At 44.4% G+C, this 27,090-nt stretch overlaps 1 protein-coding gene and 1 pseudogene across 4 annotated transcripts in view; one reads left to right on the top strand and one right to left on the bottom strand.

The window, feature by feature from the left end:
- The first annotated feature begins 4,657 nt into the window (after nucleotides 1-4,657).
- PTPN23 (protein tyrosine phosphatase non-receptor type 23) overlaps nucleotides 4,658-27,090 on the top strand; it is a 31,637-nt gene continuing 9,204 nt past the window's right edge. Inside the window, exons 1-2 of one of the 4 annotated variants that reach the window (XM_001495506.6) lie at nucleotides 4,658-4,896; nucleotides 14,192-14,266. In XM_001495506.6, coding sequence (XP_001495556.3) covers nucleotides 4,813-4,896; nucleotides 14,192-14,266 — 159 coding nt within the window. In that variant the 5' untranslated portion in view covers nucleotides 4,658-4,812. Of the gene's footprint in view, nucleotides 4,897-4,923; nucleotides 5,298-14,191; nucleotides 14,267-27,090 lie in introns of those variants that run through there. The other 3 variants (XM_023620524.2, XM_023620523.2, XM_070237784.1) reach the window with 3 other exon arrangements.
- LOC138918045 (interferon-induced transmembrane protein 3 pseudogene) lies at nucleotides 16,952-17,434 on the bottom strand (annotated as a pseudogene).

Raw genomic sequence — 27,090 nt, 5'->3', positions numbered from 1 at the left:
CATACAAAGTGGGAGTTTGACAGGAGCTGCAGTGAGTCTGTGGATCACCTCTCTTCGTCAGGAAGCCTTCTCTCCTCACCAACCCCAGTAGGCTCTCTGCCCGCTCTGGGTTCACTCTTTCCCCACCCCCTTCTTTGGAGGTGATTTGGCCTAAGCACACCAAATCCCACCCCGACTCTGCCCCTGTGGTACATTCCTGTCTCAAGTCCCCCTCACATGTTTCCTGTGTGTATTCCCATCCCAGACCTCACTCTGAAGACCCTGAAGGCAAGATCTGAGTGGTGCAGTTGTCCCGTCTCCACCCTCCCCTCTATAGTGCCCAGAACAGTGTCCCGGGAATCCACAATTCTTGATATGGGCCCTTCCTCCTAGTCACCACCTCCCTCCACAGTCTGTCAATATAGCAGCCAGTGTAACCCTTAAACTTAGGTCATATCATATCCCTCCTCTGTTCCAAACCCTCTCATGGTTCCCCAGGTCATCCAAGGAAAAGCCCAAATCTTACCACGGTTTTTGAGACCCTACCCCATCTGCAACTCCCACCTCACCCCGACCCATTGCCTCTCGACACCATCTCCTACTCTTCTCCATATTCACTCAGCCTCAGCCATGCTGGCCTCCTTGTTGTTCTTCAGGGATGCCAAGTACAGTCTTGGCTCAGGGCTTTTGTATTTGTTGTTCTCTTTCTAGAATACTTTTCCCTTAGCTATGGCCTGGCTTGCTCCTTCACTTCCTTCAGATCTCTGCTCAAACATATTTTCTCAGTGAAGCCTTCCATGACCACCTGATATAACCGATATAAAATTGCAAATGTCCCCCTCCTCATACTCCCATCTTCCTTCCTCTGTTATTTTTTTTTTCCTACCATAGCAGTTATTGCCATCTCATATACTGTATATTCTTTATTGTGTTAATGTCTACCTCCCCTCACTAGATTGTGACCTTATGAGGGCAGAGATCTTTGCCTGTTTTATTCACCAGCACATAGAACAGTGTCTAGGACACAGTGAGTGTTTAATAAATATTTATTGAACAAATGAACTGGGAGGCAGGAGACTCAGGCCCAGCCCGGACTCTTCCATTTACTTGCTGGGAGACTTGAGTGGTCCACTCCCCAATCCAGGCCTCAGTTTCACCATTGGTAAAATGGAGGAGGATGTCTGTGTGCCTCGGAGGCCAATCCAGCTCTGCCAGGTGTGATGGGTGTGTGTCTGTATGTGTTGCATTGAGAAAGGGGTGAACTGACCTGGCTGAACGGGGTGTTCGCCACCCGCTTGTGAATGGGCCTACTCTTCCCTATTACTATGGAGTCTCATGCTTCCTCAAACTCCCAACTCTGCCCGTCTCTGTGAGGAAATATGTTCATTAGGAGGGCTCCCCAGAGACATCCTTTTTGCTGTCTCATCTCCACTGGCTCATCCCCACCCCACTGCCTCAGCATTGGAGGCCTCCTCACAGGGCCTCTTAGTCTTTGATGCCTCTTATACCAATTGCCCTTCATGTCACTGTGACCCTGTGTTATGAGCTGAATTGTTTCCCTCCCAAATTCAAATGTTGAAGTAGTAACCCCCAGTACCTCAGAATGTAACTGAATTTGAAGGTCGAGTCTTTAAAGAGGCAATTAAGTTAACACGAGGTCATGAGGGTGGGCCCTAATCCAATATGATGGTGTCCTTAAAAGGAGATTAGGACACAGACATGCACCGAGGGAAGACCATGTGAAGACACAGGTAGAAGACAACCATCTACAAACCAAGGAGCAAGGGCTCAGAAGAAACCAACCCTGCCGACACCTTGACCTCAGACCTGTGGCCTCCAGAACTGTGAGAAAATTAATTTCTGTTGTTTAAGCCACTCAGTCTGTGATGCTTTGTTATGGCAGCCGTAGGGAATTAATACACCCTGACACTCACAGGGTCCATGTCTGTTGTTGTAGGTCAACCCCAGAAGCCTCACGTGGGGCCAAAGTGGTCCCTTTATATAGAGGAGAGTGAGGCTAGGGGAAGGAAAGACAGTAGGGCAAAAAGTGTTGCTCTAGGAAGCTCATGAGGTAGGATCCTCTGAATCCTGGAACCTAGCAGAGCTCCCTTTTACACCTGCACTTCCCCTCACCTGGAATGCCTGCTCCTACAGGTCTTGCAAGGCCCACCTTAGGGCTTCCTAATCCTCTCCTGTCCCTTCCTGACTGTTCCAGCCCATACTGACCTGTAACTGCTTAATCTTGATCCCTTACTGGCCTCATGCTTGGGGCCTGGGCTGTCTGTGTCCTGTAGCCAAACTGCTTCCTGTGGCTGCCTCCTTCCTTAGTCCCACATCCTGAATCTTGCCTCTTTCTTTGCTCAGTGATGCAGTACTAGTCTCCCACCCCCTACCCTGCTCTGGTCCAGCTACTGTGTCTACGTCTAGCAGCTCCACTATGGCTCAGCACTACCTCACCATCAGAGAACCCCAGGGTGGGCTCCTGCATTTCATTTACTATAAATTGTGTTTGGGCAACTTTTTTCCTTCCTCATTGTTGGCATTTTTCAGGACATGGGCTTTATCTTCAATTTCTGCACCTCTGATCCGGTGACCCCAAGATGGTCCTCCAGAAATAAGCTCTTTTAAGATGCTGGTACAATTTTCTCTTTCCTTAAAAAAAATTATCTGTAAGGTCTTGCATATTCTTTTCTAAAATTTTTTTATTGTGATAAAATATACCTAACATAAAGCTTACCATTTTAACCATTTTTAAGGGTACAGTTCAGTGGCATTAAGTACATTCACATTGCTGTGCAACCATCACCACCATCCATCTTCAGAACTTGTTCATCATCCCTGACTGAAACTCTGTGCCCATTAAACAAAAACTCCCCATTCTCCCCTCTTCCAGCCCCTGGTAACCACCATTCTGTTTCAGTCTCTATGAATTTGACTATACTAGGTACCTCATATAAGTGGAGTCATACAATATTTGTCCTTTTTTGTCTGGCTTATTTCACTTAGCATAATGTCTTCAAGGCTCATCCATGTTTAGCATGTATCAGAGTTTCCTTCCTTTTTAAGGCTGAATAATAGTCCATTGTATGGATATACCATATTTGTTTATCCATTCACCCATCGATGGACATCTGGTTTGTTTCCAACTTTTGGCTACCATGAATAATGCTGCTACAAACATTTATGTACTTGCATTTCCTTTTGTTCTAACTCCAAGTGGCATGAAGGTAGGCCCTTGACAGAGTCTTCAAAGGTTTTGGGGTCTCACTGCAAAGGGGACCTGGGCCCTATATTGTGGGTGAAGCCTCTCTTCTGAGTCCAGATCCCACATCCTTTGGTCTCCTCCGCATCTCCTCTTTAGACTCAGAAGCATCTGTGTCCAGCTTAACACAGACAGACCTGAACCGTTGCTCTTCCTCTCCAAACCTGTTCCTTCCCCTGTTTTCTCATGTCAGTAAACACCCTGCAGCCACCCAGCTATACTAGCTGGAAACCTGGAAATCATCTTTGACATTCTCATTCCCCTACATGCATTCACCCCAAGTTTTGACATTTTTTTTCTCCAAAACACTTCTCAAATATGCCCACTTTTTACCTCTCTCTACCCCAACCCAACATGTCCCATCTCCTGGAAGACTACAAAGGATCCTCACTGGTTTCCCTGCTTCCACTTTTCCCCTCACTATCTCCAAACTATTCTTCATTTTATTTCTAAAGATAGGTAATACATACACGCTTTAAAGAGTCCTGCTCTTGGGGGCTGGCCCCGTGGCTGAGTGGTTAAGTTCACAAGCTCTACTTCAGCTGCCCAGGGTTTCACCCGTTCAGATCCTGGGCGCGGACCTAGCACCGTTCATCAGGCCAGGCTGAGGCAGCATTCCACGTACCACAACTAGAAGGACCCACGACTGAAATATATATAACTATGTACTGGGGGAGAAGAAGGAAAAATAAAATCTTAAAAAAAAAAAATTCTGCTCTTTAGGTCACCTCTCCAGAGGCAACAACTGTTCTCTGTTCTTTGGGCCCCTTCCAGACAGCCTGGCCAAACTAGGTACTCACATGGCTGGGCATACTCAGCCCCACCCCATCTACCCACATTGCTCTGGGCCTCCTTTTTTCTCTCTACACTCCATCTAGGCGTTCTTTCCCCATCATTACAAGTGGAGGCGTCCATCTCTTAGGCAGTGCACAGCCTTCGAGGCTGGACCAAGTGTGCCAATCTTCGACCAGTCACCCCTCTGTTCCAAAGCTCGACACTTGGGACAAAACCTCTTGCTCTCCTCTTAGCCTCGTCCCCCTCCTGGCCAGGCGCCCCCTCTCCCAGCGCTCAGTTTTCCAGTCACCTCCTCTGGGAAGCCCGTCCGCAACGTTCTCTCTACCATACACCTGCCTCCGTCCTCCATTGCCCTCGACACTATTTGGGACTACAAGTTCATAGGTGCATTCTCTAACGCCCTTCCCTAGAGAAAGGAGGGCCACCACCAAAGCCAGGCAGGGCTGGTACATTCGGCCCGGAAACAGATGGGCAGCTAAGCGGATGAAAACTACCACTCCCACAAACCATCTCGCCTAGGGCTGGAGATTCGCCCTCCACGCCCTCCCTGAGGAGGAGACTGAGCATGCGCATCGGAGGCTGCGCGTGTACGAAAGGCTGCGTGGGCGGGGCCGGGACTGCATCTCCCAGCAGGCCGTGCGAGCGTCTTCTCGTCCCCGCGTGACGGGTGACTTCCGGTGGGGAGGGGGAGGGGGAGGGGGAGGGCGAGGGCGCGGGCTGAGCCAGCAGCTGGAGCAGAGAGGGAGCGGTCTGGTGGCCGGCGGGCGCCAGCCACCATGGAGGCCGTGCCCCGCATGCCCATGATCTGGCTGGACCTGAAGGAGGCCGGTGACTTCCACTTCCAGCCGGCAGTGAAGAAGGTGAGTGCGTCTCGCACCCCCCCACCCCCTTCTCCCGCGTATCTGCGCTGTCTGCCAGCGCGTGACGCCCCCTGCGCGTCCATCATTTCTCCAGGCCCTGTCGCAGGGTCAGGTGAGGCCAGGAGGGGCCTCCTCTGGTTTTGCTCAGTCTGGTCCACCTCGACCCCCCGCTCGCCAACCTCCCTCTCCTCGGCGGCCCTGGGCCAGCACCCGCAGCCTCCTCGGAGACCGCTTCCCGACTTCTGCCCCGGGCCTTTCACGGTTGCCACCGAGGCGTCAGACTTCCTCAGTGTGACGCTTTGGATCTAGTTCTGCTCCGCCCTTCCTCCACTCCAGGACCGCCCCGCGGGGAGCGGAGGCGACCCTGATCGTCTGGGTTGAACTGCTGTGCCCGACCCTCGGTACGTTGTCCGCGACCGGCCTGAGATGAACGCTGAGGATGGCTCAGGATGTGTTTTAAGACGGGAGCCCCGGTGACCCAGGAATGTCTGCCTTCTGCGATTGGGGTCTCTCTGACACTTGGTGCAGTTCTGTCCGATCTCCTCAGAAGAAGAAACCTATTCGGGAGCCCCTTTGAACGAAAAGATAGAGTTCCATTCATTTTGGGGACGGTTACTGCTTTTCAGAACTGTTTGGACGGGATAAACAATGTTGTAGTTCCCCAAGAGACCTTAGTAGCTATTGTGTCGAACCTTCAGTTGGAGGGAGGAGACAGGCTGGTTTGGAGTTGACTGAGGCAAGGGAGCTCTGTGGCGAGATCAGGGATACAAAGAGGTGGAACCAGGTGTTGGTTGGGCATCAGGTGCCCTCTGAGACATCTGTCTTGGGAAGGGTCACCTGGTAGTGTTGAGGGTCAGAGCAGAAGTGAAAAGGAACAACAAGGAGGCTGTTGCAGGTTGACATCCTTGTGGTTTTAGCACAGCAGCTGCCAGAGTAAGTCCCAGATAATCTGGATGGTGCACCACTCAGCTGGGTGCTTGAGGAGAGAAACAGGAGAAAGAAAATGGATATGGAAGTAGTTTCCCAAGAAACCATAACCACCTCTTTACACCGCTGTGGCCTTAATTTAGACACTGACAATTTGTTTATATTCCTTTGAGTCCGTCATTTAACCCCTTTGCCTCTTTTTCCTCATTCATAAACCAGGAAGTTAGATTAAGTGATTTAAAATTCCGGAATTTTGTTACCTCTTCCTCAGACTTTGGTCTGTTCTCCATCAGCCCTTTCATTAAGTACAATTAGATGACTTTTTCTCTGACACAACAAAACTCCTTTGTTTTCTAGTTCGACTCTAACCTGTTCAGAGTTCTCCCTGACCTACCACGGTTCTTTCAGCATTTTTTGAGCGCCCAGTATGTGCTTGATCTATGTGCTTCTGATACAAGGATTCCAGATTCTGTTCACAATCAGCCACTTGCTTTTCCCTTAACATTCTCTGTATGTTCGCTCTTCTGTGCCTTTCGTTGTGGAATTCCTCCCATCCAGAAGAGCTCTCATCTTTGCCCTGGGGATGGGGATGGGGCCCTTCTTTAATCTCTGTATATTGGTTCTGTTCATCTTTCAAGGTCCAGTTAAGCTCTGTCTCTTCCACAAGTCTTCTTTAATCTTTTCATCTGGATTAATCTTTCCCTTCTCTGAATCCCTTACTGTTTTCATTCTTTTCCTGGTGACAGTTGTGTGTGCTATGTTTTAGCTCCCCTTTTCAATTGTAAGTGACCTGCGAGGCATCTCCATGCTTCTCACATCCTAGCAGGGTCCCCTCTACATAGTTGGCGTTCATGAGAACATTTCTCAGATGACTGAATTGATAGTCGATAGGGAATTTAGAGATGGTGACTAAATTTGTGGAAATCCAGTGGATAAAACCTTAGCTCACAAACTCCTAGGAGATATTTTTGTTTGAGCTTAGCCTTTGGTGCTCTAGCCATGCCTAGGCTACAAGGTGTTATGTGAGCAGTGGCTTCCTTGAGAGTCCCTGGGCTTCCATGAGAGGAGTTGCTCATTAGCCATTTAACCTAAGACGGTATCAGATGCTGAAAAAACATTTGCTAGACATCAGCTTCTTTTCTTTGTTTCCTCTTTTTTGAGATTGGGAAGGATATCACCATTTATTTGATAGGTTAAGATTGTGGCATGAACCCACTGAAAAGGAATAGCAGTCTGTGGGTAGGCTGGGCTTGAAAGTGGCCAACTCCCTCAGGGTACCGTGGAACTCTCTTCCTGCAGAGGAGACTGCAGAAGCCACTGCAGCCTGAGAACTCCTCCTGTCCTGGACTCTTCTCTCCAACCGTAGAGCCTCAACTCTGCCTTCTGCTGCTGGTACCCTTGTCCTTTTCGACCCTTGCTCTGAGCTGCGGTAATCTTCACCAATGACTTGGAGCTGAGGGGTGGAATTTAATTTAGGATAGTCGGGTAAAAATTGATTCTGTTGAGGTCAACCTGTCGAGCAGTTTGCTTAGCACTGATAATTAGATGAATAAGAGATCATCTTTTTTTTTCATGGAATTCATAGTATAGTAGAGGAGATTTAAAAATTAGATGTTGACATCAGTGGAAGAGTAGAAGTATGTGCAGTGTACAGAAGTACCAGCCTTAGGGGGAGCCATCAGGGAAGCCTTGCCAAGGAGGCGGGGTTTGAAGGATGACTGGGAGTTTTCCAGATAGAGAAAGGGTTTTTTTCTTTATGAGGCTGGGCATTTGAAAAAAACTTTCATAATGGTTAGTATTGGTTTTCACTCCTGATTGACATGCTTTCAATTATGGAATAACGTGAAAAAAGAGCCAGGAGAAGTGCAAGCTGGTTTTGAACTGCAGTGCCAAGCTTTTAGGTTGGGATACCTGGACCCACATAACTTTTTTAGTGGGGAAATCCTGCTGGCCCTGCACCTTCTTACCTGTGTTTTAGAGCCCAGAGTGCTGACTCAGTGGAAACCAATGAAAGATGACTCTTGTGCTCTTCATCAGTGAGTGATTTGGCTACAAGTGTTAGTGTTTAAAGTTCTTTCCTCTTCCGGTTCCAAACACCTGTCCTTAACCAACTGCACTTGAGCTTAAGTCACGCTCACTTGAACTGAGGTGTTACATCCGTCCCCAGTTCATTCACTGAACAAGTAATTATTGAGGGACTATTATGTGCCGGCTCTGGGAATTCAGGGCTGTATGTGATGACAAAAATCTCTGCTTTCGTGAAGTTTACCATCTAGTGATCCAGTAGTAACCTCGAAGGCGGATGTACCATATCGTATGGTAGCCACCCTGCCAACCAATTGGCTTCTTGGCCTCTCCCCTCCTCCCTCTATGGCTGGATTGATTTCTGTAAATCTCCACTTTCCCACTTGGTTCGTCCAGAGAAACTGCCTGCTGTTAAGGCCTGCCACCACTTTGCTTGCACCTGCCTCTGTAACTTCACTCGGCCAGGCCTCTCCTACAGGAACTTTCAGCCTCTTTTCCTTCCACATCTGGTCACTGTCCTTGTTACGGTTGTTACTGGAATTCTTTTCCTCCTCTTCATCACCCAGGCTGAACCATACTTCTTCAGGGCCCCTTGGCTGCCTGGCAGTTGTACCACCCTCCTCCAAATTCAGATGGATCTTACAGCTCCTGCACTCAGGTGACCTGCACCATAGACTGCACACTCTTGTTGCCTCTTCTTCCTGTGGATCTTATTCACTTGTAGGTAGAGCCTGGTTTTCAGGTTTGTAGAATTTTTTCTTTTGCGGATTTCCCATGGGACAGCTGACTCTTTTTGAAAAGCTTGCCCCACATGCAGAAAGGGAAGTGAGATCACCAGAGGCCTAAAAGGGCCCTGGCTTCTCAGCAGTGAGGAGCACAGGACTTTGCCAGTTACCAGTGATGGTGACCTGTCTTATCCCGTATCACAGATTTAGAGTCACTGAGCTGGTCTGTCTGAGCCTGTCTCCCCACTTGTGTTTTATACGGAATGGCTCTAGGCACAGATGACCAGGATTGTCCATTCATTCTTCTGTAACTTTAATCTCATACACCAAAGACCTATATCCATTTCACACCAAATACGTTCCTTTACTCAGGAAGTAATAAATACTTGTGTGTAGACCGTGTATAACAAGTGTTGGTTGAATGACCTAATCTAGTTTAGCACCCTCCAGGAGAGGTAACTTGAGTCACCCTCACTGGTGTAGTTCAGACAGGTCAGAAGAGATGTGGGAGAGAGGCCTTGAGTGTTATGTGGGGTTAGACGAGGTGAGGATGAAGGACTGCTCTCATCCTCAGTGCTTGTGACCTGTTATTTGTCTTGGGCTTGCTGACACCAAGGGACTAAAGATTTCCCTTGGCAGTAATACTCCTTTCTCTCAATAAAATTAAGGTCATTTGAGATTCAGTGGCAGAGCGTATATTGTATTAATTAACAATACTATATGTGGGACTCAATTTTATGTGCGTTTCTGTGGAACTGCTCAAGGCATTCCTATATTTGAGTCAACCCTGCAAGTGGAGAAAAAAGAAATATAATGTGTATGGTGAAAAAGGTAATACACACGTGATGCCTTTTATTGCCTTTTTTGGGGGGTTATTGCTTTAACTAGTACCATGAAATTCTAAGGTAAATTAAGAGTGAAAGCTGGGGCTGGCCTGGTCGTGCAGCGGTTAAGTTCGCGTGTTCTGCTTCGGCAGCCCAGGGTTCGCCGGTTCGGATCCCGGGGCCGGACGTGACACCATTTGCATGCCATGCTGTGGTAGGTGTCCCACATAGAAAGTAGAGGAAGATGGGCACGGATGTTAGCTCAGGAGCAGTCTTCCTCAGCAAAAAGTGGAGGATTGGTGGCAGATGTTAGCTCAGGGCTGATCTTCATCAAAAAAAAAAGAGTGAAAGCTAAACAACCCCACCCAGGGGAGAAAAAAGCCTACACAAAAGAATGAGAACATGTGGGGACTGTAGAAAGTGACACAAAGAAATATTCCTGGGTCAAGAGTCCAGAATTCTGGCTTGGAGTTCTAGCACTACCATTGCTCATCTCTGGTTCCCATTTTTCTAATCTGTGGAAGAACGGCAGGACCCAGGGTGGATGTTTTCAGTGATCTCACCTACTGACAAAATTCTGTGCCATTTGTTCCTCAGTAAAAGAGCAGAATACCCTCATGGAAACAGCCTAGACGTTGGAATCAGACAGACCTTGGTGTAGGTCCCACCTCGTCTGCTTAATGGCTACTACAGCTGCTACAAATGATGACATCACTTTTCTCACCTGTAACATGGAAATAATATACCGCATAAGCTTGTGAGAATCAAGAGTTTATCCGTGTGAGACCCTAGTACAGGTCTTGGCATGTTGTAAACAGTATTTTTAGCCTAGCATCCTCTCTCTCTCTTTAGGAAATAGCTTAAGTCCTTATGACAGCTCTGCAAGTTAGACATAGCAGGTACTATTAACCCTATTTTACAGATGAAAAAAACCAAGCCCAGATCCTACAGCAACCCAGGGGCACAGCCAGATCTAATACTTTGTCTTGGTGTTTCTCTCTGGAAATGGCCTTTCCATTCTCTTTTATTGTTTTTCACTTGTAACTCCTTCCTTTCCTTTTTTTTCAGCAGCTCTGATGACATGCTCTCAATTAACATAGACCTGTCCGTATGTCTTAGTCTTCCCTCAGAAAAGGATCCCCAGATGCTCCAAAGCCTGGCTGGGCCCTCCCAACCCCAACCAGCTGTTAGTTGTGTAGGTCTGCTGGGGTCCTGTCAGGCCTTCTAGTTTCTTACTCTTCATCTGTGGTGCAAAGGTCCAGGCTCTAACTGCTGCTGGGCCTTCCTTCTCAGGCTCTGTTAGGAGCTTCAAATCCTGACCAGACTTTGTTATGAGCTCTGCAGAGCTTCAGACCATAGAGAGACTGTGAGATGGTCTCTGTCCTTTAGAACCTTCAGCCAGCCTCTTTCCTCCATTCAGTGGGGGAGTGATCAGCAGTCATAGAAGATTTTGTCAGAGTTTAAAAAATAACCTGGCTGCTCCACTGACTGTGTGGCTGAAGATTTGTTTTCTCTTCTTGTTTCTTAGAGTTATTTATGAGAACCATATTTAAAAAAAGAGAAATGAATCGATTTGATGTGTGGTTAAGAACAGGGGCTCTGGACCCCAAATGCCTTGGTTTCAGTCCTTGCCCCATCAGTTACTAGTGCTATGAACTTGGCAAGTGCGCTGACCTCTCTGCCTCAGTTTCTTCTTTTCCTTATCTGTAAAATGGTGGTAATAGTATCTGCCTCTTTGGGTTCTTGCTCAGCACAGTGTCTTGCCCGTGGTAGGAGCTCGGTAAGTGTTGCTGCTGATCTTGGAGGAAGAATGAGACACAGGAAGAAGGTGACCTCTAGGGACAATTTGCTGCGGGTAGGGGCAGCATCTCTCTCCACTTCACCGTTGTGTGAACATCAGGGACAAATGTTCTTAGTGATGTCAGGTGAAGCCTTGTTTCTGGGACTTTCAGATATCCCTCTAATCCATTTGGCCTCTGTCCCACGGGGCCTCTAGGCTCCACTTTTACTCCTTTTCTCTAGCCTCAGAGTGGGAAAACTAAAATATTTTATTAAAAGGAGATTAATCGAAGAAGATGTTCCCATTTAGATAGTCAAGTTTTATCTTATAGCTCAGGCCACGTTTTATATTTGTGGTTTTTGGAGGGTGTGGCGAGGAGGAGAAGGGGTGGGCTGGATCAGAGTGGGGTTTTTAACCGGAGCTTTGAAGTGTCTGTGAACCCCCTTCCTAAATGGGCTTCAGAGTGTCTGTGAACCCCTAAAATTGTTGGCAAATTTTTGTGTTTATGCATATTTGAATATTTCTAAGGAGATTTCTTTCATGGCTTTTATCATATTCTCAAAGGACCCACAAAAGGCTAAGAACCTCTGACATAGGGAAACATGTTTTTTCAGGTACCATTTAGCTCTTCAGCAACTCTTAAAACATTACAAATTTCAAACATGCAGAAAAGTTGAAAGAAGAAGGCATGCTCACCCAAATTCTCCCTACCTAGTTTTGATAGTTACGTTTCACCATATTTGTGTGTTCTCTCTCTGTATATACACACATACATATATATGTGTGTGTATATATCCCATGAACCTTTAAAAGTAAGTTGTACACATCTCAGCACATCCTAAGAGTAAAGGACATTCTCCTATATAACCACAATATTATCATCACACTTAAGAAAATTCACAGAAATTTTCTACTATATATTTAAATTTCACCACTTGTCCTCAAAACGTCTTTTATGACTGTTTTTTCCCCTAAACTCAGATCCAGTCAGGATTCCTATATTGTATTTAGTTGTTCTATTTCTTTAATCTCTTTTGATCTACAACAGTCTCCTGCCGCCCCCCCCCCCCCACCCGCAATGACGTTGATTTCTCAGAGACTGGGTTAAATGTTCCATGTTCTGAAGTTTTCTGTGTGTCTCCTTTTATTGTTACTCAATTTGTTTATCCTTCCTCTGCATTTCCTGTAAAGGCAACCGTTTGCTGGGGATCCAGCACATCTAATAAGGCCCCTACCATTCCTGATGGACTCATTGTTTGGGGTGGGGGTGGGGGTGGGGGTGGGGTCACTGGTGCCGGGCACACAGTCTGATGGAGGCACGTGCATAATGTGAGGATAGCAGCAGCTAACATTCAAGGAAGTGATATTTCAGCTGAGTCTTAGTAGAGAAGGCGGTGGACAGGCATTGAGACCTGAGAGCAGTAATTCCAAGGTACTGTTGGCTGAGTGTCCCTGGGAGGTGCCAGAGGACGATCCTTGAAGGCTGTTGGGAGCATGTTGTGAAGGGCCGTGAACTCTGTGCCGAGATTAGATTTGGTCCTGGAGGCTTTGGGGAGCCACTGTTGCACATTCTTTTCAGACTACAGTTTTTCTCTTTAGAGTACAACTCATTTCCTGTAATCTCACTATCCTGAGAAAAGCGTGTTTATTTTTTGCCCGGGAGTGTGTGTTCAGAAGGATTTAAAGTTAGGAGTGACGTCAGAGTTGTGTTAGACAGTTCTGGCCACTAGGTAAGGGATGGATTTGAAGGAGTGGGTTGTCCAGGCCAGAGCTGGCAGGGGGATAGAGAAGAGAGCTCAGGGACACATGGGGCTTTCAGAAGGTGAAACCAACAGAAGAGGGGTCAGGGCCAGAGGTTTGGGAACATGGCCGATAGTACTGAAATGAGCACAGTGGTCGCCTCCCTTCTGCCTGTCCCTCCTTTCCCTTCCCTACCAGGGCAGGTAGGAGCTGTCATACAGCCTTCCAGGTTTCCATGTGGCTAATTCCTTGGCCATGTGTCATAGGCCCTGGGAAGGGACTCCAGGAAAGGTGCATGGGCCACAGACATGGTGTGAGTGTGCTACTGGGCAGAGCAGGCCACTGCTTCGCCGTTACAGCCTCCTTCCATCTCTGCCTCACATACCTTGGTTGGGGTCTTAAGGAACCTTGTGAGTTGGGCATTAGTGAGTGCCCTTAGTGTTTGTGAAATTAGTGGATCTGGCTCCCCAGATTGTAACCCAGACATCAGGAAGCAGGTGCTGCAACAGGGGTAGTTCCAGCTGCCTTAGACTGTTAATCTTAGGTGAAAAGGGGCCCTTTGGTCCAGGCCGTGCCTCCAGGCTGGTGAGTGTGCTCACTGTCCATGACAGTCAGCTCTTGAGGGGTGAGTGCTATTGTGGGCCGGCATGCCAGTTCCCTCTCTGATGTGGGCAGTGACCTTCCCTTCTCCCATCTGGGTCATTCCGGTCACATGTCAGCAGGCCTTTCCTCACAGATGAGGACACTACAGGTCACTTATTTCTCTAGCGCCCTTTCCCATCCAGGAGGCAGGCTGGTGAAGAAGGCTTTGCACGCCCTCTCGCTTGGTGCCTCTTGCCTACATTTGCTGTCGGGTTAGGATTATGGTTGTGACCCCAGTACACAGCAGGGTCCAATCCGTGAGGGAGGCTTGAATTTGTGGCCTGTTTTAGGATGCTTGGTAGGATCCCATTGTAGCCATCTCAGTTCCCTGGCTTCCTGAGCTGGCGGAGTCCTGGACTTCATAGAGAGGGCTGAAGCATAATGAGGACCAGCCAGGGTGTTCATGTAGGGTCTTATTTCTCATTTTGCTCAGAGGAGGAGGCTCCCATGGTCAGCATCTTGGTGCTGCCCTATTTATGGAGGTAGAGTGAGCAGTGGTCCAGGAGATGAACTCATGGTTGTCACTCCGGACTTGATCCTGAACCCTGACTGGTGATTGCTGAGGACTGAGGGCAGGAGCGGGAGCAGGGGAGTCTTCTCTAACCTTGGTTTACTTTATTCTCTCTCTCTAGTTTGTCCTGAAGAATTATGGAGAGAACCCAGAAGCCTACAATGAGGAATTGAAGAAGTTGGAGTTGCTCAGACAGGTAGGAGGGTAGTATTTTTATGCAGACGTGAATGGGATTGGTTTGATAGGGAGGTAAGAAGCCACCTGGAACTGTGTTTTTAGTTTAGAATCTTTTCCTCTGTAAAAGCAGCAAAATTAATGATAGGAAAATTTCAAAGTACTAAAAAGCAAAAAAAAATGAAAACCAATCTTAAGAATCCTTTGCACAATTTTTAAAATTTTATGTTTAAAATTTTTATTTAATATATATAGTAATAAAACCACAGTAGGATCGTGCACCACTTATACTGCTTATGTAGCCTGCTGTTTTCACTTAACACATTGGAGATGTTTCTGTATCAATGAGCATACAAGAGTATTTTTAATGGCCTGTGATGATTATGTCACACTATAATTTAATCAGTCTCATCTCTGAGAACATGTGATTATTTCAGTCTTTCACCATTGTAAATATACCCCATGTCTGCGTAGTTGGGTTTTTATAGGACAGTTTCTGTAGGAATTAGTGGGTGAACAGGAGCACCTGTTTGAGTTTACACCCCTCAGCAGAGTGTGCCGCCTCCTGCTGTTACTTTCCAGTTCTGGCAGTCTGATAGATGAAAAGGATATTTGATTCTAATTTTCAGTTATTTGGTCAACAAAAAGGTTTCACAATTGTTTATATGTCTTTTAGGAATTGTCGGTTAATGTCCTTTGTTATTGGGTGTTAGACCTTTTTTCTTACTAATTTATAAGACTCATTTATACATTAGTAATACTCCTCTTTTGTCTTATATGATGCAAATATTTTTCTCAGTTCATCGTTTTTGTTTATTGTGTATTTAGTGCAAACTTTTCAGATTTTACATTTAAATGTTTATAAAGTGGGTCCATCTCATCTTTCCCTTTGATTTGCATTTAGAAAACCTTTGTCACCCAAACAAGGTGCAGTCACCAATGTTCCTTCTCTGGTACTTGTGTGCTTCTGGTTTTCACTTCAGTCTTTACATGGCATTTAAAGTATGTGATATGTGAGGGAAGGCTCAAACTTTAACTTTTTCTCCGTGTTTTTTGTACTGTTTTGAAACACTCCAATGCTGAATTCTCATATGTATTTTAGATCTATTCAGAATTTCCTGATCTCTTCCACCATCTATCTTCCTCTGCAGGCCCATGATATTTTAAGTATTGTATCTGTTATACGTTTTACTATCTGATAAGACTAATCCATGATAGTAACTTTTCTTTTTCAAGTTTTCCATGGCTATTCTCACGTGAGTATTTCTCAAATGAACTTAGAATCTTTTTGTCAAGTTCTCCAAAATAGTCTTGGGAATTTCATGAGCTCATAAAATTTACAGATTGATTAGATAGAATTAACATCTTTGCAAGGTTGCTTTCCTCTGAATTTCTTCAGATCTTTTTTCAGGCTTCTCAGTAAAGTTACGGTTTTCTTCATGTAGGTTTTACACATATCTTCTTAGATTTACTTCTGTATTTTTTTTGTTATTGCTATTAGTGTCCTTCCCTCGTCTCTGGTTATATTTTCCACCCCTTACAGTTGGTGTAGAGAAAAGCAATTTATTTTTGTTAATTGTCTTCTTTCTGGTAGTATTTCAGCTCATTTTCTTGGGTTTTCCAAGTACACAGGTCATAATCGTGTACATGTAATGATTTTGCCGCCTTCTTTCCAACAGTTGTTTTCTTGCAGTAGGCATGTATTTCCAGAACAATGTTAATAATTGTGAGAATGTCTATCTTTGGCTTGATTCTGGCATCTGAATTGTCAGCATTGAGCACAGTGCTGGCTATTGTGCCGGTTGGAGGTGACCTGTTTCTGCCATTGCGGGGCTCAGTGGTAGTGGGCACCACAGTCCTCTTAGCAACTCTGTCAGGGGGCAGGAGTATTGGCACAGTCACTCACTTTGTATTCTGATGAATTAATAGGTCATAAAACCTGTAGAAAACTGGGAAATAAGAGAAATATGAAGAACAAAACAACCCTGTCCTGAGACAGCCGTTGTGATATTGTACACATTCTTTTTATTTTTTAAAAAGCCGGAAGTTAAAATAGCATTGCTGAATCATTCTAATTGATAAACGATTTGCTTCAATCTTATTATAACAGTGTTTTCAACCTTTCTCAACCTGTGTCCATTAGCAGTAAACAGTGACCAATAACCAGATGTCATTTCTGTGTTTAATATTATGAAAAAATTTTTCTACTTTTTAAATAAAAACTACATAATGTTGAATAATTTCAGCCTCAGCTCTTCCTTTGCCCCAAGCTGAGGGCAAAGCTTGATCCCCAAAAAAGAGAACTAAGAGGAGCTCTTCATCTGTCCTCTTTATATGCTGGAGTTCTAGTCATGCATTATTTATTCCATTAACAAACATTTATTGAACCCTGTCTTAATCTCAGGTACTCTTCTAGGCACTGTCGATTCAGCAGTGAACAAAGTTACTGTGTAGTAACATGGAACTCTAAATAAGATTCTTTGAGCAGAAAGGCACTGGTGGGCACCATTGGCATTAAGCTGAGTCTCCAGTGGCAGGGAAGAGGGCTGGGGAGCCAAATCCTGAAAAAAAGACGCCCATTGAATAAATGACTTCGTGAGGGATCCAGAGAGTGTGACGCTGGAGTAGCGCTTTCATTTGCAGTCTTTTTTTTCCCTCAAACCAGTGTTTTATTGAATTCAAGTGTAGGCAGATGTGTGTGTAAACTGCTTTGAAGGCTGGGGTAGCCACAGGCCACGCACAGCTGCTAGTAGTCTCTGAAACTCATCATGATCGCTAAAATGCGTGGAAAAAGATCAGTCAGCCAGAGGCAAGAAATATTGAAGAATGTAATGATCACGAGGAGGCCCATGACCAGGGCGCAGATGTTCAGGCACTTGGCGGTGGACGCATAGCTCTGGGCCCCAGTCACGTCGCCCACCATCTTCCGGTCCCTAGACTTCACGGAGTAGGTGAAGGCCACGAAGCCCAGGCAGCAGCACCAGTATGTGAAAAGCGTGTTGAACAGGGACCAGACGATGTGGTTGGGCGCAGAGGTGTCACTGCGCATGTTGATCACGGTGGTTGTCATGGGAGCTGAGCTCTGGGGTGCCCCCAGCACGGACACCTCATGCCCCTCCTTGAGCATCTCATAGGTCGGGGGGATACCACTGTAGGTGCCACTGACAAAGGTCTGGGAGGTGCGGTTCATGGTGCCGGGATGGAGAGAGCTGTGGTCTGGAAGGCTGGATGGTGCACAGTGGGCCTTCTCTTTCCCCAGTAGTTTCGGTTTCTCTCATTTGCAGTCTTTTGAGTGAGGCTTCTTTCACTTCCACATGGCTTACTGAATGCCTCCCTCAGCCTCCTGAGGTGGTGTGGTCCTGCCCCAATCATCCGTGTGTGGTCAGCATAGGAATAACAGGTATGCAAACCCGACCTAGAAGATTTGGTGGAGGCTCAGTTCTCAAGCGAGAAAACTGTCCTGCTACCTGCAGCATTGTGAAAGAGCTGGAAACACTGTTATCAAGGCCAAGTGCCAATTTGCTTATTTGTTTCACTTTTGAAAAATTTGTCCAAGAGTCTGAACAGTGGAAGGCTCCAATTAAGGGAGCAACATATGAGTCCATTGCAGATCCTCTGAATGGGTATAATATCCTTACATTTCTGGATTTGGTTGAAGTTGCCAGTCCTTGCTGGTACTAGTTTCTGAATAGCTGACAGAAAATGTCAGTAGTAATTGAAAATGTATCCAAAATTAACAGGTCAGTTGGGTATTAAAAACAGTCACCAATGCTGCTGGTTTATTGCAAGGATGGCTGCGTTGGTCTGTGGTCGGTGGTGGACAAGAAAACACTAACAGCTACTGATTTCTACAGCACATATTTACATCCCTGGGACCCAAGGTTCAGCCAAGCCAGTGTGGACTTCAGACCCTCAGACTTCTAACAAACACACAAGGGGAAACATGTTGTTATACAATGGTGCATAAAATAATTAGAAAGAAAATACTTAAAAGTGTGTATTTGTCACTAATTAGTAGAAGCCTTATTACAAGGAACTTACCTGACTTTGTAAAAAATATCTTTTAGAAATTTTTTATTGTGGTAAAATACAGATAACATAAAATTTACCATCCTAACTATTTTTAAGTGTACAGTTCAGTGGTACTAAGTACATTTACATTGTTGTGCAACCAGTCTCCAGAACTCTTTTCATCTTGCAAAACTGAAACTCAATACCCATTAAACAACAACTCCCCTTCCCCCTGCCCCCTAGTCCCTGGAGACCACCTTCTACTTTCTGTCTCTATGAATCTGACTACTTTAACTACTTCAAAGAAGTGGACACACACAGTATTTATCTTTTTGTGACTGGCTGATTTCACTTCGCATGATGTCCTCCAGGTGCATCCATGTTTTAGTGTGTGTCAGAATTTCCTTCTTTTTTTTCAGGCTGAATAATGTTCCACTGTATGGATATACCACATTTTTATCATTTATCCATTGATGGACACTTGGGTTGCCTCCACCTTTTGCTTATTGTGAATAATGCCACTATGGGTGAACATGAGTTGTATATGTAATGCCCATGGGTGTACAGATATCTCGTTGAGACCCTGCTTTCTTTTGAGTATATACCCAGAAATGGAATTGCTGGTTCGTATGGTAACTTTTTGAGGAGCCACCATACTGTTTTCCACAGTGGCTGTACTAGTTTACATTCCCACCAGCAGTGCACAAGGGTTCCAATTTCTTCACATCCTTGCTAGCACTTACTATTTTCTGTTTTGTTGGTAGTAGCCATCCTAATGAATGTGAGGTGGTATCTCATTGTAGTTTTGATTTTGCATTTCCCTAATGATCAGTGTTGTTGAGTATCTTTCCATATGCTTATTGGTCATTTGTATATCTTCTTTGGAGAAATGTCTGTTCAAGTCCTTTGTCCATTTTTGAATCAAGTTGTTGTTAAATGATAGGAGTTCTTTATAAATTTTGGATATCAACCTCTTACCAGGTACATGATTTGCAAATATTTTCTCCCATTCCATAGGTTGCCTTTTCATTCTGTCGATTTTGTCATTTGATGCTTAGAAGTTTTAAATTTTGATGTAGTCCAGTTTATCTATTTTTTCTTTTGTTGCTTGTGCTTTTTGAGTCATATCCAAGAAATTGTCACCAAATCCATTGTCACAAAGATTTTCCCCTTTGTTTCATCTAAGAGTTTTATAATTTCAGCTCTAGCATTTAGTTCTTTGACCCATTTTGAGTTTATTTTTGTAAGTGTTATAAGGTAAGGATCCAGCTTCATTCTTTTGCATGTGGATATTTAGTTTTCCCAGCACCATTGTTAAAAATAGTGTTCCCCCGTTGAACGGCGTTGGCAGCCTTGTGGAAAATCATTTGACCGTATGTATTAGTTAGCTACAACTGCCATAAGAAAGGACCTCAAACTGCTGGTTTAAACAACAGAAATTTATCTTTTCACAGTTCTAGAGATCAGGTTATCGGAAGGGTTGATTTCTTCTGAGGCCTCTCTCTGGTTTGCGAATGGCCTTCTTCTACCTGTATCTTCACATGGTTGTCCCTCTGTGCAGGTCTGTGTCCTAATCTCTTATAAGGACAACAGTCATAATGGATTAGGGCCCACCTATATGACCTCATTTTACTTTACTCTTTTTTTTTAATGAAATGAAAGCTCCATGCCCCCCCCTTTTTTTTTTAAGATTGGCACCTGAACTAACACCTGTTGCCAATCTTCTTCTCTTTTTTTCATCTTCTTCTCCCCAAAGCTCCTTAATACACAATTGTATATTCTAGTTGTAGGTCTTCTGACTCTGCTATGTGGGACGCCGCCTCAACATGGCTTGATGCGCCATGCCATGTCCACTCCCAGAATCTGAACCGGTGAAACCCTGGGCCACCAAAGCAGAGCGCGGGAACTCACCCACTTGGCCATGGGGCGGGCCCCTCTTTTTACTTTAATTACCTCGTTAAGGCTCTGTCTCCAGATAGAGTCACATTCTGAGATACTGGCTGTTAGGACTCCCACATGTGCATTGAGCTGGAGACATAATTCAGCCCATAACACCATGTATGTGCGGGTTTGTTTCTGGGCTCTCTTTTCTAGTCCATTGATTTATATGTCTGTCTCTATGCCAGTACCACACCATTTTGATTATTGTAGCTGTGTAATAAGTTGTGAAATCAGGAATTATGAGATATCTAATTTTATTCTTCTTTTTCAAGATTCTTTTGGCTATTTGGGATCTCTTGACATTCCATATGAATTTTAGAATGGATTTTTCTATTTCTGCAAAAAATGCTGTTTGTGATTTTGATAGGGGTTGCATTGAATCCCTAAAAAGTAAAATCCAAAAAAAGTAGATCACTTTGGGGAAGTTTGCCACCTTAATAATATGAAGTCTTCTAATACATGAATACAGGGTGTCTTTCCATTTGCTGATGTCTTTAATTTCTTTTGGCAAAGTTTTGTAGTTTTCAGTATACAGATCTTTCACCTTGATTATGTTTATTTCTAAGTAATTTATTATTTTGATGCTATTGTAAATGGAATTGTTCGTTTAATTTCTTTTTCTGGTTGTTCATTATGACTGTATAGAATCAGTTGATTTTTGTGTACTGACTTTATATCCCACAACTGTGCTGAATTCGTTTATTAGTTCCAGCAGATATTTTTGTATGGAATCTTTGTGGTTTACTGTGTATAAGATCATGTCTGTGAACAGAGAGACTTTTGCTTCTTCCTTTCCAATTTGGCTGCCTTTTATTTCTTTTTCTTTCCTGATTGCCCCGGCTGGGATTTCCAGTACTGTGGTAGAAGTGGTGAAAGTGGGCATCCTTGCCTTGTTCCTGGTCTTAGAGGAAAAGCTTTGCAGTCTTTTACCAATTTAGCATAATGTTAGCTGAGGGCTTGTCATATGTGGCCTTTGTTATGTTGAAGTAGAGGAACTTACTGACTTTCAAAGAAGGTGACACTGTTCTTAAGACGAGAACAAAATTGTCAAAAAGATGAATTATCTCACTACTCTGTTTTAAAGTAGTTAAAAACAACTTTTTCTACTTGAATAACACTAGAAGTTTTAAATAAAAATTTTGTTTATGATTTCAGAGTATAGGAGATTGTATCTTTCCTCTAAAGCGGGGACAGTTAATTGGTATGTTTACATATGCAAAAGAGATAGTCTTTAAAAACTACTGTGGGGCCAGCCCTAGTGGCTTTGTGGTTAAGTGTGGCATACTCAGCTTTGGCGGCCTGGATCGGTTCCCAGATGTGGACCTACACCACTCGTCTGCCAGTGGCCATGCTGTCACAGCACCTCACATATGAAAAGAGGAAGATTGGCAACAGATGTTAGTTCAGGGTGAATCTTCCTCAGCACCAAAAACAAATAAAACCCCATAACTGTTTGTAAATTGAGTTTTTTCCTTTTTTTTTTTTTTTCAATATCTTAGTCTCTTATGTAGAAAACAAAAAGTGGAGAGCCAGCCCTGAGGGCCTAGTGGTTAAAGTTCAGTGCATTCTGTTTCGGCAGCCCAGGTTTGGTTCCTGGGCAGGGAACCACACCACTCATCTGTCAGTAGTCATGTGTGGCGGTGGCTCACATAGAAGAACTAGAAGGACTTGCAACTAGAATATACAACTATGTACTGGGGCTTTTTTTTTAGAAAAAAAAAAGAGGAAGATTGGGAACAGATGTTTGCTCAGAGTGAATCTTTCCCAGCCAAAAAAAGAGTGGAGTCACACACCATTGTTACAGTAATATTAGCTTTTATAATTGTCCATATATGTACCTATACTGAGATCTTAGTTTCTTCATATGGCTTCAAGTTACTATCAGGTGTCCTTTTTTTTTTTAAATTAAATAATAGTAATTTCTCAGCTCATTTAGCTGAAAATTCAGGGAAGATCTTTTTTTCTCTTTCTTTCTTTCTTTTTTTTGGTGAGGAAGATTGGCCCTGAGCTAACATCTGTTGCCAGTCTTCCTCTTTTTTACTCCCCAAAGCCCCAGCACATAGTTGTAGATCCTAGTTGCAGGTCAGTCTACTTCTTCCATGTGGGATGCCACCACATCATGGCTTGATGAGCAGTTTGTAGGTCTGCAGCCAGGATCCAAACTGGTGAACCCCAGGCCGCCAAAGCAGAGTGTGTGAACTTAACCATTCAGTCACAGGGCCGGCCCCCTGGGTGTCCTTCCATTTCAATCTACAAGGCTTCTTTTAGCATTTCTTGCAGGGCAGATCTAGTGGTGATGAATTCCCTCAGCTTTCGTTTATGTGGGAATTTCTTAATTTTTCCTGTTTTGAAGGGCACTTTTGCTGGATATATGATCTTTGGTTACCAGTTTTTTCTTTTAGCACTTTGAATATGTGAACCTACTGCCTTCTGGTCTCCAAAGTTTCTGATGAGAAATCTGCTGATAATCTCATTGAGGGATGCCCTGTATGTGATGCATCGCTTCTCTTGCTGTTTTCTAGATTCTCTTTGTCTTTCAACAGTTTGATTATAATGTCTTGGTGTGAGTCTCTTTGAGTTCATTATATTGGAGTTCTTTGAGCTTCTTGGATGTTTATATTCATGTCTTACATCAAATTTGGGAAATTTTTGGCCATTGTTTCTTCAAATAGTCTTTCTGCTGCTGTCTCTCTCTCTTCTCCTTCTGGGGCTTCCACAATGTGTATAGTGGTCTGCTGGGTGGTGTCTTAAGGTCCCTTAGGCTCTCTTCACTTTTCTTCAATATTTTTTCTTTATGTTCTTCAGACTTGATAATTTCAATTGTCTTATCTTCAAGTTCACTCATTCTTTCATCTACCTGCTCATATCTGCCTTTGAATCCCTCTAGTGAATTTCTCAATTCAGTTATTGTACTTTTCAGCTGTAGGATTTCTTTTTACATTTTTCTCTCTCTTTGTTGATATTTCTGCTTTATTCCCTACGTCATTTTCTTGACTTTCTCCACATCTTTCTTCAGTTCTTTGGGTATCTGTAAGTCACTTGTTTTAGAGTCTTTTCTATTAGGTCTGCCATCAAGTCTTTTTCAGGGACAGTTTCTGTTTTTCCTTTTGTGAGGAAGATTGTTACTGAACTAACATCTGTGCCATTCTTCTATTTTATGTGGAATGCCACCACAGCATGGCTTAACAAGCGGTGCTAGGTCCACACCTAGGATCTGAACCTGTGAACCCTGGGCTGCCGAAATGGAGTGTGGGAACTTAACCACTACTCCACTGGGCCAGTCCCTATGTTTTTTCCTTTCAATGGGCTGTATTTTCCTGTTGCTTTGCCTTGTGATTTTTTTTGTTGAAAACTGGACATTTGACTCTAATGATATGGTGACTCTGGAAATTAGAATCTTCCCCTTCCCCAGTTTGCTGGTTTTTGTTTGTGTGTGTGTGTTTTGATTATTGTAGGCTGTCTTTGTGCCAAGAATCAGCCTGACGTGTGAACTTAAGGTCCTCTCAAGTTTTTTCTGAGCCTTTGCCTTTCCCTGGGTATGCACGATGACTTTCTAATTTTCTCTGTCTATATGATTGCTTTTGAATGTAGTAGTCTTCAGTGTCTGGCTCCCAAAAGGGGAAAAAGAAAAATGAAGGGAGCGGTGGGGGAGAAGCACTAGCACTTTAAATCCCCTTGAAGTCTCTTCAGCCAGAGCAGGAGTTGCAACAACAGTGTCAGCCTTCCTCTTTGCACCTCTGAGATCAGAAGCAGTAATTAGCAATCAGAGCACAGATCTCTGATCTTTGGAGGACACAGTCCTTGTTGCCTACCCTGGCTCCCACAGACTGTGCTGGCTGCTCCAGGAACATGTGCAAGGCTGCCTGCACAGGGCTGGGAGCTGGGTAGCTGCTACTGTGCTGAGAGCTGATAGTCACCAAAATTTATCATCCAAGCCTTCTTCTGCAAGCTGCAGGCCTTCAGTAGACTCCAGAGTTCCAAAATAGTTACATCAGACAGATTCTGCCAGTAAGATCGTTGTTCAGCTGAGGAGACAGATTTCTGGTGCTTCCTGCTCTGTCGTCTTCCTAGAATACTACTCATAAATTAAAATTTTAAAAAAGATTTCATTCGAATAGTTTGAAAACGAGTGAGATAATCTTAACCACTAGGACTACCACCATTTTGTATACACAGGCACGTATGCACACAACACACTCTAGGAGGGAGCATTGTCATGCATCTCCAAAGCCTCTTCTGAGGCAGATCCTTTAAGATGTAGAGCGAGCGCCTGCACAGAGCAGTGGACTGGAGAGAGCCTCCCTCAGGAGAGCTCCAGACCAGGACCCTGCAGACCTGAGGCTATTCCCAGAACAGACATGACTCATAGAAGGACATAGGGTGGCCACTTCCACTTCTCCTTCGTGGGACTTGATTTGTTCATCTAAATAATGTGAGAGGTGGATCAGATCAGTGTTTCTTCAGTGAAACGACAGAACAAACTTTTTTACATAGAACGCTTATAATTCTTTCAGTGAAAAAAATGAACAGACCAGAAAAAACTCCCAGACTCGACAATATATACAGTGAAAATAAAATAGAGTAACTAAATAAACTATTACAGCAATTTTAGAAGTAACACTGGTCTAGTTTTTAGTGAATTACAGAAAATGTATCAAAGTACGGAGACATAGAAAGCAGAGACAGCATAAGTCAGGTTAACCTTTTACCATAACTCAGTGATTTACAATAGAAATGGAAGGTGGATATAATTTGGGAAGCTGTAGGCAATCTTCTTTTCCTGATCTTGGCCTCAGTTTCCTCATCTGTAAAACGGGGCTGAATGGTTGTCCCTCAGAAGACTTTCCAGTTGTAACTGGAATAAATTCTTGGCTCCGTGATTACAGGAAATAAAACTGACAGGCACTGTGAGGGGTTGTTGAAGGAGTGGGGGAGTGGTTATGGTGGGGCGTCAGAGCTTCCTCTCTGACTCACCTATTCTGCTCTGCTCCTACTGCACGCAGTTCATCAGAGCGCGCGACAGGCCAGGGTGGGACAAGAGGGGGCTGCATTCTTGGTTGGATTAAAGGGTGCGGGTGGATCTATATGACCTGGAGGGGCGGGTTGCTTCCATTGTTTCCCAAAGATGGTTTTAGGAAGTTGTCAACTTAAAAAGTAAGTTGGCCAGTTATGGTACCCACAAAAGGAGATTATTTGGAAACAATCAAGAAGAATTGCAGTTCTGGATATACAGGCTGTGGCAGACCATGGGCCAATCTGGAGGACGAAGGACGGGAGCTTGCTTTTATAGAGAAAAAGGGCAAGTTGGGAGGGACTGTAATAAAACAAACCCCTTTGGAGGAAACTGAGAGTCCAAAGTATAGAAGCTTCTCGTTGGCTGGGTTGCTACAGTCTCTCGTCACCTAGGCTCTTGCCAGGCTGGGAGAGAAATCTTCCTTCTCCTGCTGGTTCGTAAAGTAGAAAACACCCTCCTGTCAGAGATGCGGGCAGACCTCTCTTCCTGCTTGAGGTAATTGACCATGTATGATGGGGCGTGAGAGCTGCCCCTACAGGCTTTCCTGACTCAGTTTAGTTGAGATTTCTTTTATTGATTTCACAAAGTACAAAGACACATATTTTTTTATTTTTTTGCATATGCTTTAGTGATTGTTAAAAAAATGATAGCTAGCACATCAAACCTGTTATTTCAGAGATGCAACTGCTTAGGATGTGGCTCCACTTTAAAAAATGGGTTGGCTGAAAGGAAAATGTTAATGAGTACAAGTGGTATTTGATTGTGGTAGAGGTTATGATGGGGAGGGGAGTGATAAGATTAGATTCAAGAAGCCCCGGCCTGTGGGACAGGCTCCTTGAGGTGGTACCTCAGCTGTGTGGCTGTGACACGCCTTGTCCTTGCACTGGGCGTTCTAAAGCCCCTCCCATAGGGAGCTCATCGTTCCTGTGCAAAGAGGAGACTGAGGTCCAGAGGGGAGACGGCCGCCCGAGACACCGTGGGGAGGTGGTGTGGAGTGGGACTCGTGCCGGACTTTTGCTGCTCTGGCGTCCCTTCTGAGAGATCCCAGGCAGCAGGCTCGGAGCCCATCTCTGGAGTGTAGTGTCCTGGAGGATTCTTCTAGCTGGTGCCAGCCAGCGCTCTGCTGGGCCCCTCAGCTGCTAGAATCCTGGTGGAGGGCTCTGGTCCTCTCCGGCAGGTGGGGTGAGAGCATCACAGCGCTTCTAGCCCATCTCCTTTGTGCACCTACTTCTTGGAGGCTGTATTGTCTGCTCTTCTGGTTGTTTGAGCAGAGGGTTCATTTGCTTGCTTTTGTTGTTTTCTCAAAATGGGAATAGGTTTATTGTTTATTATAAAAATTGGAATGTTCAATATAAAGAATATATAAACAATGCAAAGAATTAAAAATATATCTCTATATGTATGTATAGAATAAGAGAAATTACTTAAACCCTATTATCCAGGGATAATCACTTAAGATTTTGGTGTATAACCTAGATTTTTTTCTTTTTGTCTATATATCTAGTTGGTTATCAGTATCTATGTGGTTTTACATAAATCATACCGCTCATCTGTTACATACTTTTTTTTTGCCCGATAAATATGTCCTGGACATCTTAACATATCAATAAATAGAGATCCTTGTCTTCAGTTTTTGTGGTTGCAGAGTCTTCTCTTTTGTGGGTAGCCTTGACATCATTTATTTAAACAGTCCTCTCTAATGAAAACTTTGGCGGCATCCAGTATTTGACCCTGTTAATAATGCTGATAAATATCCTTGCATGCTCTTGCTTATCTGGATATCTTACTGTATATTTTTAGATAGAGAACTGTGGATCAGACGTTAGGTACATTAGAATTTTAATGCATTTGTAAGCTGCCTTTCAGAAAGGTGGGACTGA

Source organism: Equus caballus, chromosome 16, assembly GCF_041296265.1.
Source record: "Equus caballus isolate H_3958 breed thoroughbred chromosome 16, TB-T2T, whole genome shotgun sequence".
In the NCBI taxonomy this organism is placed as follows: domain Eukaryota; kingdom Metazoa; phylum Chordata; class Mammalia; order Perissodactyla; family Equidae; genus Equus; species Equus caballus.
This window is presented reverse-complemented; position numbering and strand designations above follow the sequence as displayed.